Raw genomic sequence first — 15,357 nt, forward strand, 5'->3', positions numbered from 1 at the left:
TTTGTTGGTTTAATTAATTTGCCGCCAGAGAAATCTTCCTCTACCGGTTTAAATATTCCTCATAGGAAAAAATGACATTAGGGAAAAATATTTGTTTTCATGACCCCTACAACCTCCCACAGGTTTTCGGTTTAAATACTTTTCACCCTGTATAAATGACAGCTCTGCCAATGCACTCTCCGTCTATACCTTCTGTGTCACGATACTGCCGCGATCTGTATATGTGCATTTCGCTATTCCGTGCCTTTTATCACCCCGGTGTGTTTAAGGACTGTCCCACACATACGTGGCAGCAGTGAGTGGCGTCAGTTTCTGAGCTGCAGGAGGGAGAAGGAGACAGCGGTTGTGGGCGCGGTTTGGAAAGCGGGTGGCGAGCAGTGGTGTGGCCAGCGGCCTGCCAGGCAGGCGGCCAGCGCGGGAAAGCCGCGGAGAGCAGCAGAGCAGGCCGCTCGTATTTCAGGCAGCCGCGCGCTCTAGAAAGCGAGGTAACGCACACTGCGCGGACACATCGCACGGTGCAGCTGCCGCGACAGTGCGCTCAACGGTTGGCCAGTCCCACTGCAACTGTTGTATTAAACGTGCTTAGAGTACAGATACTAAACGCAACGGACTAAAACTGCTCACCCACTGCAGGCATCACTTCTCGTAACACCACGTCTACTTCTGAGATAATGACCTCATTTTGGCGAAGAACAGAATCCACATACAGCCGAAGCCACCCACTGAAGATTTCATGCTGTAGAGCTAAGAAATTGAGGGGAAGTTGTTCGCTAAGTTTTACCCTGCTCCAGATAGTCCCATATATTTGTTACGGGATTGAGATTGGACGATTTAGCGGGTTTGATGGAATGCTTGAACCAGCAAAGTATACCTGCAGTCCTGTGAACGCTGCTATTATCACAGCACTCCCCACAGCATATTTATTGTTGTGTAGGCTGAAGAGCCAACACCGTGTTACTAGAAGAGTCCGAAATGCACGCGTTTTAGCTCACGCAGGCTGGCGTGAGGAGGGAAGAACTATACTGACGTGAGGCCTGGAACATGACAAGGAATTAGAATTCAGAAAGCGGACGTAATTAGTTTGATACTTAACTTTAAACCATTAATGATGAATGTCGCTCTTGACGGTACATGATTCACAATATCATCTGTTCAGAATAGTAACTGAATATGGCGCCTTGCTAGGTCGTAGCAAATGACGTAGCTGAAGGCTATACTAAACTATCGTCTCTGCAAATGTAGTCAGTTAACCATCGCTAGCAAAGTCGGCTGTACAACTGGGGCGAGTGCTAGGAAGTCTCTCTAGACTAGACCTGCCGTGTGGTGGCGCTCGGTCTGCAATCACTGATAGTGGCGACACGCGGGTCCGACGTATACTAACGGACCGCGGCCGATTTAAAGGCTACCACCTAGCAAGTGTGGTGTCTGGCGGTGACACCACATTTGTCATCAAGACTTATAAGAAAGGGTGGCATCTGAACACGAGAATGTTGAAATAAACATACACTGTCCAGTCACATAGACATGACCACCTGTCAAAAGCCTGAATAGCCACCATTTCCAGTACGGACCACTGCAAGACGTGCAGTGCCTCTCCAGAAGTACTAAGCAATGTTTCTTCGGATATGCATGCATCTCTGAAGGAACAGGTACTGCGGCGACTAAAACCATTATGAAACACATGAAATGTGTTCGTAATTCCGAATATGGGCAACCATCAGCTGTATAATGGAATGATAACAGTGAAAGTTTGTGTCGGACCGAATCACAAACCCGGATTTCCCAGTTATCAGCGGTCGCCTTACCATTAGACTATCCGAGCACGACTCACGGCCAGAACCAAACTTCCATATGTCGTCAACCATGTGTCTACAACCTGCACTCGTACATTCATTACCTATATTCCTGTACAGGAGAACATTTTAATTGAAAACTGCCTGTCCAGTGTTGGCGGATGATTCAGATATTGCAATGCCTGTGTTATTCAGAAGTACGTCGCAGTGTTCCTTCGGTCACGCATGCACGGGTCTTGTGTTCTCCAACCACCTGGTAAATTTTGAACATAGAAAAGATTCAACATACATTCTATTAATTAATGTTAGTACTCATGACAGAACAGTCAATCAGACAAAAAGTCGTCCACAAGAATGGAAATAGATCCAAACGGGAGATACATTCGTACTTCCAGCTTCCATCGAAATCAGCCTCTTAGCTTACACGTTAAACCGCAAACAGTTTCGTTTGTCGGTTTAGTAGCTGAGTAGACATTTTATAACAAATTTATTTAAACATATTAATAGTGTACCTCAGTCACTGATTCCCCACCTTCTTATTCACCACCAATAGTTCCCCTTACGGCACAGTATTTTGTTTATTAGATACACATTAATCTCATGAACTAACCAGATGCTGACTCAGTTTCCCAATATTTATTTCTTGCATCGGCAATTTAACCATTATTAGCATAGATTGCCACAATAAAAACCCGAACTCCATTTCTTTCCTAGTTGTAACTGAAATGTATTAACTTCTGTTTTGGTCTCCTGGTTGTGGAAACTGTCCACTCCGCTACTTACAACTTTAGATACAAACATGTTTCCATTTCACGTAGGCAGTACTCTTTGTAATTCTTATCTCTGTCTCAGACGATTAACAGCAGTAGGAAGTTATGATTGGTTCTTGTCAATTTTTTCTTGAAAACCTGTCTGACCTTCGTTGAAGCTCTGCTGCAAACGGCAAGCCTCGTCTAGAAATACTTGGTCTGTCCCTGTCTCTCGTTGGTCCATGCTGTCTGTGGATGTCTAGCGTCAAATGCTATATCGTTCACCTTCAACACTAGCTGCAGCGTTATATAGGCAGAAATGTACCGTAGGTCCTTTATGAAAGTTTACAACAAACCTCCATGAAAGCACCACTCAGCGAGGCTGCACAATGGTTAAGACATTGAACACACATTCGGCATGGCGACTCTTCAAATCCCCCTCCAGTCATCCTGGTTTATGTTTTCCTTGATTTCCCTAAATGTCTTAAGGCAAAAGCAAGGAAATAACATAGTTTGTGATCCGTGTCTAATAACCCCGTCGTCTACCAGACGTTTAATGCCAACCTTCCTGCATTCATAGTAGAAGTGCCAGAGAAACTGAGGTGCAGGTCTAATGCCGATGAGTCGCCCCCTGAACCACAGAATTCATAAATGAAGCATAAAGAGATCTTCATAAACGTTGCACGCGAAACAGTGGTAAACTCCGCCTTCACATCGGAAAGTATTGTGACTACCTCTTTGTACGAGGGCTATTCTTTTTCAAGATTTGATCGGTCGCAAAATTAAAGCCAAAGTGAAATGTATTGCGTGGAGTCTCTGGTATGCCCGTCGATCGCATCACGTCGCATTTTTCAGTTCTGAGCCCACAGTGAGCATGTAAAGATGCCTAAGACAACAGAACCTCCCGATCACTTACCATAAAGCCCGGACTTGGATCTCTCTGGTTTTCATCTCTTTTCAGACATGAAACGCTGGCTATTAGAACAGCATTTTGGCACAGACAACGAGATGCAAACCAGCGTAGGGAATCGGCGAAAAGCACGGGCATCTGCCTTCTATGACGAGGGTGTGGGAATGTTGGTACAGTGCTAAGACAAATGTCTGACGCAGCGATGACTGTGTAGAAAAGTAGCTGGAAGGTGTAGCTAAATGTTGCAAATAAAACTTTTTGATTTTTCACTGCGGTTACCATTTCGCGACTGGTCAGACCTTACAAATAAAAAAAAGAGCCCCTTTTAAAATTCGCATAATGTTCATGAATACATTAGAGGGTTGTGCCACCGTATGGTATGGTTAAGGTAGGGCAGGGGGGGGGGGGAGGGGGGGAAAGGGGGGCGGGAGGCAGACAACCTACGGCAGAACATCCTACAGCAATATGGTGCCTATGGACGAATAACTGAAGTACCGACTCTCTGGCAGTTGCGACAACGTATCCATAGATTCGCGAGATTTTATCTACATAAAAGTTCTTTTCTTCACTTGAACTCGCCAGAAATTTAAGTCTTCAGGCAAATATTTCCCATTCTACATTGTTCAACACAGATGTTCACAGATCCAAGAGGTGTGTATACTTTATTGGCGCGTAGTCACAGACATTCCACGTCCGTATGATATAGGATTACAGTGTAAACCGTAAGCATAACTGACCAAAAACTTAGCATTGAATTGTCATGTGCTATTTTGCAGTACCGCAGATTTCAGTGAGGTGCAAACGATGAAAAGTTGGTCAGCATACGAAGTGTTTGAGAAAAGTGATGAGACTGACTACACTGCGAGCGATCTGGAAATGCTGTGTTGTTATACTAGTGTAGACTGGTAGTTCGTACCATCCAGAGGCTCCGCCCGAGTTTGAGGTTCGTACAGCCATCACGTGATTTTTTAGAGCGCCACTAATGAAATTGTGTTTTCGTTGTGTGTTCCGAAAATGGAACATCGGAGTTTAGTGCAAAGTTATCCCATCAAGTTTTGAGTGAAACTCTGGGAATCCGCGACTGTGACCCTTGAAAAGTTGAAACAGGTCTATGGGGAACATTTCTTGGGTTGGGTAGGGCTGGGTTGGGTTGTTTGGAGGAGGAGACCAGAGAGCGAGGTCATCAGTCTCATTGGATTATGGAAGGACGGGGGAGGAAGTCGGCCGTGCCCTTTCAAAGGAACCATGCCGGCATTTGCCTGGAGGGATTTAGGGAAATCACGGAAAACCTACGTCAGGATGGCCGGATGCGGGATTGAACCGTCGTCCTCCCGAATGCAAGGCCAGTGTGCTAGCCACTGTGGCACCTCACTCGGTGAACATTTCGCTTGCACAAATCATTTATGCAAGACAGAAAACAAGTTGAAGATGAACCTCGCTCAGGATGACATTTAAGTTCAAGAACGGACGAGAGCGTCGAACGTGTGCCATCTCGTCGACCGAAAAAAAAGAAAAAAAACGAATGAGCAAATCAAAGATCAAAACAATACTGCTTCGTTTTTTTGACAGTAGGAGTATCGTGCATAAGGAACTTGTTCCTACAGAACAAACTGTCAGTGAAATGTTTTACAAAGATGTCCTTGAAAGACTCAGGAAAAGGGTGAATCGAGTGAGACCAGACATTGCAGACAAGTATATGCTGCATCATGACAACACCCCATGTCACACGGCTGTCACGGAGTTTTTAACCTGAAAAGGCCTTCCTGTTGTTCCACTGAACTGCGGAACACGAGGCATTTTGTAGCCCTGAATTTAAACTCACGTCCTAACCTTACCACAACCTCGTGATGTACAATGTATCGGAGAAAACGGCGGTCAGTAATCAGCGGCATACCTATTAAACCACGACCGTTTTCTTCAGGGGGATTAAAGCTAACCTCTACGAGCAAACTCAAGACAAAAATTTCAGTTTAAACGATAAAAAACAAACTGCATTTCTCGCTATCATTCATTGGTTACCTGAAGCTACCCTCACACTGGCTACACGAACAGCCGCTTTACCAACCAATGAGCAGTCCTGATTGGTACTTAGCTGTAGATTATAAACGATACTGGCAGATTCCAAATGAAAGAAAAAGAATTTAGGGGAAAAAAAATAAAGGCAAATAAAAAAAATCAGTACGATAATGAAAATGACATGGCAAAGTTTTAAAAATTTTAAAAATGTATTTAAGTCGATTAACTGAACAAAAATAACAATGAAAGTCCTTTTATTAGACTTAAAAATGAAAAGTATTCAAACATTCACTGTGATATACGAGTTTCGAACTACGAATTTTTACAAAATAGGCCAATGCGCTAACCACTACACTACGATGCCTTAACTTGTTTAATTTATGATTCTGATAGTCCAGTATCAACGATTAATTGCAGCCTTTAAAACATTCGGCTTCGCATAACGTCATGCGAAACTTTTCTAATGTAAACCGACTCCGTGGGTACATGACGCTGAATCGCGTGTATTGTGCAACGCTCTAGTAGCGTTTGGTTAGTGCCGCGCGCGCGCGGGTGCGTGTGCGTGTGTATGTGTGTGTGTGTGTGTGTGGTTATCATGTTTGATGAAATGCGAAATTAATGGGCCAGATCTAGAATTCGGAATCCAAACACAACGAGAAAGAAAGCCTGACAAGATGAACTGACCGATCGTTGTCGCAGTTTGGCAACGGCGAAGGGTTCGGGCGTGATGTTGAGCGCTCCAATTGGAGGAAACCAGCTCGAGCCCGTGAAGTGTCAACTATCTAGTAATTTTAATCGGACTGTAGGCATCGAAATGTCGATATCATCTCTGCTGAAAAATACGGGAACTTTTTTTCCGAGTAATTTGGTGGTCTTTGCTCTTCTCCTACCCGTCTATTTAATTAATGAGACATAATTACCACCGTGGGCTGGGGCTTCCCATCCTACTCTTGAGAAGCTAAAGTCAGTGGGTTGGACCAGACTGGACAAGACACCAAACAAAGACACTTCTCTGATTCTAGACAATCGATAATCAGATCCCACCGGTCACTCAGGCCGTTTTCCGCGCGTTGAGCCAGAGGATTCTGGACAGCGGCCGCAGCGGCGGGCAGCCGGCGCCAGAAGCGACCTCGGCTGCTGAGCAGGAAGACGTCACGAGCTACTTTGATGCAGCCAACGATCCCGCGCTGTCGCTATATGCTGAGTGAAGAGGGGGCGGCCGACTCCTCGCCGCAGCAATGCGAACGAAGGCGTAACGGTTTTTAATGACAGCGGTTCCCAAACTGCTTCCCTCAAAACCTCAACCTTTTAAAGCACCTTTGGTCAATCATGGAAAAAATTGCGTGTCAATTATATAAACAAATAAAGCAAAAATCGATTTATACGATGCTGGAAAGTCACTATTCCATGTTTCTATGTGCAATTCAAAATAAGCAAGAATCAATCAAGAGGCTGGCTCTGAAAATTGATGAAGTGCAGCATGAGTTCTGGATTCAGTAAAGCCGTGGATGTCATTTTTGAGGTTCTGTGATCAAAGAAGTTTGGGAATCGCTGATTTATGGCATATATTGTCAAGCTGTGCACAATGTGAAGGACAGAGGAACGATCTGACGATATTTCTAGTCCCACGTCATGGCATTTTTATTTTCCAGGCCATTCAAATTGCAGTTGCATTGCAGTCAAAAGTGGTGCTGTGCATCTGGGGCAATATTTCGGGGACGTATATCTAGAGATTTACAAGATGCAGAAACAGAGCACTTGCAGTTACTGAGCACGATATGCCTCTAGATCACAATAAACTGTCTTCACCCTATCTCCTTCCATTTCCTAGAATAATGGACATATCTGTGTTTCACTTTCAATACGTTGCCAATGAGAAAGAAAAATGCAAGCGATAAACCTATTTAGTGGAAATACTTCCTTGCAGTACATATGTTTTATTCTGTCATGCGTTCTCAGCAGCTTAGAGAATAAGGCAATGGCATGTACATACACATGTAGTAAGATTAATCTCTTATAAATCATTTTTTCTCAACAGCAACATCCTACATCTGTTATGATTCGACCCATTAGTGAATAATTTTTGATTAAACTGTACTACAGTTTCAAACAAAATAAAAAGTTTCACAGCAAATGATCTATCAGATGCCGTTGCCCAACCAACCACATCAGTTGTACCGCAAAAATTTTCAGATTTTTAAAATGTTTCTGAAATATCTTCTATTAGACTGAAATGAGCCAGCCATTCTCTATTGACACAACTTCAAACTGGAATTATTTGGACGAGAATGAGTGAACGTAGGGTAGCTTCCCTGCATCTCTACAGGACTGCTCTAGTGATCATAAAATGTTGCATCAGTTTTTCCCTTAGGCTAGAACCCCATCCCACTTTTTCTTTTAGCAGAATTATGAGGTAGGATTTAAATCTCTGCAAAATGATTTATATTCGCTGTCATTTGATATGAGAAATTATGCTGATATCCAGCTGCCCCATATGACCACCTTTTTTGTGAGACATTCCATCCTGTGTTATAGGGCAGTAGGGCCATCAGTTTTGACTGATAATACAGACAGTAGTAAAGAGAAACTGTCTGCTAGACATCCACAATCAGGTCCTCAGCAAAGGACACTGGACAGCGAGGGACAAGGGAATATCGGAACATGTGCAATTGATGAATAGAATACCAATAGCTCGTCTTTGCTTCTAGATAATCGATAGGAAAATCCAAATGATCACTCAGTACTTATTCCGAGTAATCGGTCGGCTGGTGCTGAGAGGTGGTCTGCTGGGAGGCGGCAACCGCAGTGGCGGAGGCTCCTCAGGCGATGGGGGCGGCAGGCGCATCAGCATTACATTGCCAACATACCCGCCCTTCGAGGAGGAAGAGGGCGAGGACACTGAACAACCAGGCACCGAGTCATCTGACGTCGAAGAGCTCACCTCCCCCCCGGCATAGACTACCAGTGTATACATACAGCCAGCAAAAAAGATACACACCACCGACAAACAAATAAAGATTTTCATAATTTGACTACACACAAACACAAATACACACACACACACACACACACACACACACACACACACACCTCTTTCCTAACAAGGGTCTTATAGGACACAGCTGTTACAGGAGAGCACAGAACTGACCAGATTTGTTGACAGTGGCACATTTATTGAAATAATTTATTACTTTCCTTAAAATTTCTGCAAAGGCAAAAAAAAAAAAAGAAATTGGAATTTGCTGAAAGCTTCATTCAGCATTTGAGAAGCTGCTGCAGAACATACAGATGACCACAAAACAACCATACGTTGTGTCAATGTCATATAGGGAAAGTGCTCATTTATCAGAAATATGGTAAGATTATTTTTTAAATCACTTGTGGTACTCCCAAAGCGAATACAGTCATCAGTCATAAATAAAAGGTCTGTAATATGCTTATAAAGTACCATATAAGCATAAAGATATTCAAACAACCTGCTGGACAAAAAATCAGTTGTTTTAATGTGTACAACATAATTTGAGCAAAGATACACTGAGTGCTACTCCCAAAGTGTACATATTGTTGCAAACTGCAGATTGAGTCTAGATACAATACAGTTTTTTGATCATATCTACTACTGATCTACATCAAAGGAGTACACACTTGTATATTTGTATACTTTCTTGACACTAATGTGTTTGTTACACATTTTTCCTTAGTTGCACCAACTTAAAAAGTGTTTGTTGACTTGTCTGGCAGTAAGTTTATTTTGATCCTGATGAAAAAAGTATTTTGCTCACTGCTTGAACAATATGCACAAATTTGCAAGTAATTTTTTCACAATTAAAAGGGCCATATCTGTGGAGTATCTGGTCAGTCTCCTCTCTCCTGCACAGTTGTTAGCAGTGTATGTTCACGTAGATATTGAATTTAATTTACTGAAGCTATATTATGTCTCTTTCTACTGTGTACATTCCCATAGACTTTGAAAGAACAGTGGCAGATTCACTTGTAATCGAACTTTGTATCTACGTCAACATACATTTTTTTTGTAAACTCTCAAATAATACTGTTCATACCTCACTTACATGCATGCCCTGGCACACTAGTAACTTTCAGTTTAGTACTAGGATGGATGATGAGAGGGCAAAACATCTGCAAAGAAGTAAAATATGTATAATATCATTGCTTATTATAAGAACAATGTTGAGAAAATGCCTGTCATCTTCCCAGTGCTAAACTTTCTGAGTACTTCATACACTATATTTATTGATTATAGTCCCAAATATATCTTAACAAACTAACAAAATTTTTGTATGGTACTAATTTATTTATACGAGAAATGTAAATGACAGCAGTGGATGTACATAGCAGTTGTATTTGGGTGTTATTCCTTTATGCATACATATGGCCTTTGTTTATAGAAATACAAACCTCATTAAGATTATAAGTTTCAAATAAACTCAAATACTTAGGAGAATGTATTGTAAATTATTTGAAATATGTACAAATTGTTCGAATACAGGCTTATGGCTATTGTTCTGTGACATCCTGGTGTTGGTCTTTTCTCACAATCTGAACGCATCCTTACAATTTTTAACATTTTGAAAATTGCTTTCATGCTCGTTTTTAATGGCTAACAACTGTTGAAGCTCTGCACCATTTTTAATCTCACGGTGTTGGTGTGGACTGTCTGAGTACAATACTTTGAACGTATTATGTGCAAAACTTGAAAACATTTTTGTTATTCTTTAGATCTCCAGAAATAACCTCCTTTATTTTGTGAAATTGTCAGTGGTGTACTGTAGCAATGGACTAACTTTTCACTATTTAACTCACTGATTTCTTCTATCTTTTGTTACACAGCTCTAAACATATACTGTAATAATAACAAAAGTAAAATAACCTCCATTTTATGTATTGTAATGTTGACTTGCAAGATTAAACATATAAGTAATAATCATTCTCTCAACAGAAATAAATTAAGGAAATGGTTTATCATGTATTACGTATACTAATGCACACTGCAGTTACACCAACTTCACTTCAAACAAAAACCATACAATACACAAAACTGAAATGAGAGCTCTGTTATTTGTTTGCTTCCTTTCGGCAGTGAACATATTTCTCCTCATATGACTGACAGATTCAATATCTGAATTCATCTAACAGGCATCTAATGATGGCAGTAACAGCTTGTATGTTTCCTCCCATATGATTGACAGATATGGGATTGTGTGTCTTCTAACTGCTTGCTTGATGTTGACAAGGTTTGTATGTCATCAGCCACTTTATTAACAGTTGTCTCTGGCTGCTTTGTTTTGCTTGATAAGACATCTCATTGAAAGAACTGCAGAACATTTCATGACATGTTTGGGAAACTTATCATCATATTTATGGACTAACTGTCATCTTGATTGTTTGTGCTGGTTCAGCTGATGTCACAGACAAAGCTAGAAAACAAGCCATTCAATAAACACCACATTTATTCAGCAGTTGTCAAGAGAAAGTCATCTATAAATCCTATAATGTGTGATATTGTATAAAATGTGTCAGATATTTTATTTTATTATGGTTTGTTACTCTGTTTTAGAATGTTAATTGTATTTGATGACATATTATTGTGAAATAAATTTTTGATTTTTAGTATAGTTTTGAATTTTGCTAGTTTTTTATGTACCTTTTCAGTTACTGAATGTGAGTTAGAAACAGTTGATGACAAATATTCCTGCAGCATCAGAAATTTGTTACTTATTATATAAATTTAGTTTCATTTCGTGAAACATGATTTTTAGTCAACTTAAATGCTTCATTACAAAGTTTCATTTGAGAATGATATACAGGACATCTAACCTGTCCTCCTCCTCCTTGTCCTCAAATTACCTGGGAGGAATAAACTGACAGAGTACGTCTTACCACATATAATGACTTTTAAATGCTTTTTTCTCAAGTACATAAATTATTATTTCAAACAGTCCAACATTTCACTTCATGTATAAAATGTCTATAAAATCATCCTAGTCCTAGTGATATATCTGCAAATGATTCTTACTCTCTTCAGCACACATGCAAACCAAACACAATTTTATACAGACAGAATGGAATTTTTGCACACAAACAAGAAAAGTTTGGAATGCAACATTAATCGGGAGCAAAGCACAGCTTATCATTCCACACACTCTTCTCTAGATATATACAACAGTCTTATGCTTTTGTAGTCATTTACTGTGTAGTACACACAGCTAGATGAAACAGGCATCTGTGCTATGTGCTGCGTCATATATCATAACTGAATCAAATATACAATAGGCACTTAGTGTCTGTGTACCTGGTGCCTCTACAGACGGAATTAAATCCTGAAGAGAATCAGCTGTCTGGGGCAGAATCCCAGCAGAGTGAAGTTCGTGTCCAGTATGGTGAGGACCAAGAACTGGCAGCAAGTGGAGGCAACAGTGCACCCAGTGACAATGCTGCACCTGCACCAGCAGCCGATGCAGATTCTGAGGAGGCTGACCGCAACAAACGGTTGATCAACTTTGGGTTTGGAGCTTCTGCTGGCACTGGAGGCTCAGGTGGCGGATCTGGAAACTTCCTCTTTGATATCATTCGGGTAAGTCTCAGTCTTGGTACTAATTGAGGTGAGTGTATGTGAGACATTTTTGGCATCTTTCAAAAAATCTGATCTGGCAAAGCTACTTAGCAACAACCTTCCACCATCATTCTAACTCCTGCAAACAGAAATACTGTAAATGACCATTTTGTTATATGGTTAATCCTCTCTCTCTCTCTCTCTCTCTCTCTCTCTCTCTCTCTCTCTCTCTTGTTACATATACCTTGCTATGTTTGAAATAATGCAGTGATTTCTGTCTGAATACACAAATTACAGATTAGTCACTCAGCCTCTGGTAGCAGGGTTAACACATGATGATTACTGTTGGAGCTGCAAAGCTGGCCAAAAGACCTGAAAAGCTGGAGAATATATGAAGGCTGAAGTATTTTACAGTATACCCAGTGGAAGTTAAATGATACATTAAAATCAGTTATAGAATCAAAAATTTATGTTCAGCTATTAATGAAATAAATACACTCTAAGGTTTATTAAGACATTTAGAGTAATCCACTAACCAATTAAAAGAGCCATTATAAAAATGTATTCTTGATGGATATTAGTATCATTGTCTTCAAAAATATTTGTTGTTTATACTGACATTCTCTAAACATGAGATATGTACGGATTAAAAGAGCTAGGAAGGTCAGTGAATGATGCATCACGGAGATATTGTACAGCTAGTCTTGGAGCAGTGTGAAATCTAATTGTAAATAAATGAAGATAATATAAAAAAGACCAGTCACAGGGATTTCACAGGGCTGCATTACTGCAGAGCTAAGCAAACCAGAACATAGGAAAAGCATACAGGCTGTGAACAGAATTCGGGTAACAGGCATTTGCCCCTGTATCAAATATCTGACAATTATCACCATGAATGAGTGTTCTTTCAGTCTTCCACTTAACATTAAATAGCATGATTTCATAATAATGTCTGACAGAAGGATTCACTGACCCTCACAAAACATTATCAGCTGAGTTACCAAACAGGAGGAATATAGCCTTTCTATCTTCAATATTTGTAGCTTTTTCAACAGCAGAAATTGACAGTAAATATGTAAAGAGGAGGAAAAAGAAAATTGTGATCTTTGGTTTGCAAGGTAAAAAGAACCACTTGAATGCACTTTGGAAAAAAAGTTAGAAGTCAACAGTGTCAAAAAATATGTGTGTGTGTGTGTTTTGGAGATGGGGGGTGGGGGGGATAACCCAACTGAGGGAAAAAGAAATTAAATCACTGCTGTAGTGGTGTGCACATAAGAAAGTGAGTGGAGCAGGTTGGGGGAGGGGGAATTCCCAGTGGCAAGTAGTAGTGTACATGAAGCTCCAGCCAATGTCATCTTTCGGTTGCCAAAGTCGGTAGCGTGTGCTTTGGGGTGCATGTAGTACATCTAGTGTTCGTATTTGTGTTAGTTTAGGGATGGTGAGAGTAATTAGCTTAATTAGTGTCATGGGTGGCATAGACCAAACAAGGCAAATATTATCTTAATAAGTGACAATGTGTGTTTTCTGAGCATATAATAATTTTATGGAGAGTAAGAAGCAGAACAGGTGATCTGGCGTGTCACCCACTTGAGCATTGCCAGTTACCAGGGTAGGGAACAGCTGGGGCATGTGACATGGAATGGAGACAGAGATCACGCTGGTGATGCCACAAAGTATTTTCTATCCCTTTTGTGCAGAATGCATCACTTAGCTCCCTTTATACGTTCACACCATTGTAATGCATTGCAGAGTAGAAACAGATAGTGGCATATGAAGGAATGATATGAGACAGAGAAATGAAGAAGCAGTAAATTGACAACACTACTAAAAGGAAAAGGAAAATGACATTTTTTAATTTTCATAAACAATATAAGTCAAAAATCAAAAGAACTTCACAGTCAGAGAAATTAAGTTTGTAAATAAAATGAGAGATGGGAATAAAGCCACATTTTATGCAGATCTCTTGAGGATGTTTTTGCAATCTGGACTTGGAATAAAATAGTATTTTCCTCTTCTAACAGCTTAATTTATTTCTTACTTTTTATTAGATTAGAAAATTTAATTGAAGTTCAACTTCACACTTAAAAGGCTTCTGTCGAAACTTTAAAAGAATTTTAACATGTGCAGTTGTATGCCAGGTCATCAATTTTTTTGTGTTATGCAGATGAAGAATGTACAGGTTTTTAAACAGATGCATGCAGCTACACAAATGACAGTCTCCACCACTAGAGACTGAACATAGATAGGGTGATAAAATGATTAAATTAAGAACTTTAGGAATAAGATTTATGTGTTATAAACCTACTTTGACGATTACAATGTGACACTGCACTATATATTTGTCAAATAAGAGGTGAATGAAAAATATAATTAATAAACTGGATTGGAATATGTAAGTTGAAAACATATAACAAATTTATCTCTTCACATGACATTATAATTTTGGGTAATTTACATTTAATTTATTTCACATTCTCAGCTAGCTGGAAAACATGAAAGAGAAATATCCTTAAAAAAATTAGAAGTTGCTTAACAATTACTAAGACATAGGAAAATATTAAGTATAAATTAGTTACACAGAGAGAAAGACCAGAAACTTAAGCAGTTGCAAGAAAAATCAATAAACAGACAACTGATAGAGATCAGAAAATTCACTGTTTTTATACATATTATATCTCTGTTTGATGAGGCTCACCAGACTGTGTTGCTAACTGATGTAGAGGACCGCCGACCGTGCAGCGCGTGCAGCAGGCACGGTATACCGTGTTGTGGCTGGTACTGAAAGCCTAGGGCTGGGTGTTGCTACTGGGACGAAAACCACCACCAGCTCCCGCACCAATCAGACGACTGTCACTAGCCTCACCACCAACAATGCTACTCCCCGTGCGGTAATGACCAAACCACAACCATGATTGACACCATAGTGGCATACATTCAAGGAGTGGGGCTCTGTACATGTGCTTTAGTTGACAGGCAATATGCAGCTTTTAATACTACCACACAACTGGTTCATATTGGTGTCATCAGACCACAATATCTACCAGTGGTTAGGTTTTATTATGACACTAGAATTTTTGTGAACAAATTTAATCCCAATAAATAACTTAAAGTGGAACAATAACATTCACTATTTTCTGGAATTGTCTCCAACTTACACAACTTTTAGTTTTCTCTTCTCAAATCTGACTGTAGTTTTTATAATTTGAAGGGCTCAATAAAGCTATCTCAAAAGTTACTCAATTTTGGTGCAGTCTTTTCCTGACTGTTATCTTTGAGTAACTTATTCTATTACAGTCTATTAACTACGCTGTTTGCTCT

General features: G+C 40.2%; 1 protein-coding gene across 2 annotated transcripts in view; it reads left to right on the top strand.

Annotated features, from left to right (window-relative positions):
• Nucleotides 1-15,357, top strand: part of LOC126474005 (putative lysozyme-like protein) — a 161,093-nt gene that overhangs the window by 131,763 nt on the left and 13,973 nt on the right. The window contains exons 4-6 of one of the 2 annotated variants that reach the window (XM_050101394.1): nt 8,177-8,395; nt 11,794-12,060; nt 14,760-14,927. In XM_050101394.1, the coding sequence (XP_049957351.1) occupies nt 8,177-8,395; nt 11,794-12,060; nt 14,760-14,927 (654 nt within the window). The remainder of the gene's footprint in view (nt 1-8,176; nt 8,396-11,793; nt 12,061-14,759; nt 14,928-15,357) is intronic. The other variant, XM_050101393.1, reaches the window with a different exon arrangement.

The sequence above is a fragment of the Schistocerca serialis genome, chromosome 4 (assembly GCF_023864345.2).
Source record: "Schistocerca serialis cubense isolate TAMUIC-IGC-003099 chromosome 4, iqSchSeri2.2, whole genome shotgun sequence".
Lineage (NCBI taxonomy): Eukaryota > Metazoa > Arthropoda > Insecta > Orthoptera > Acrididae > Schistocerca > Schistocerca serialis.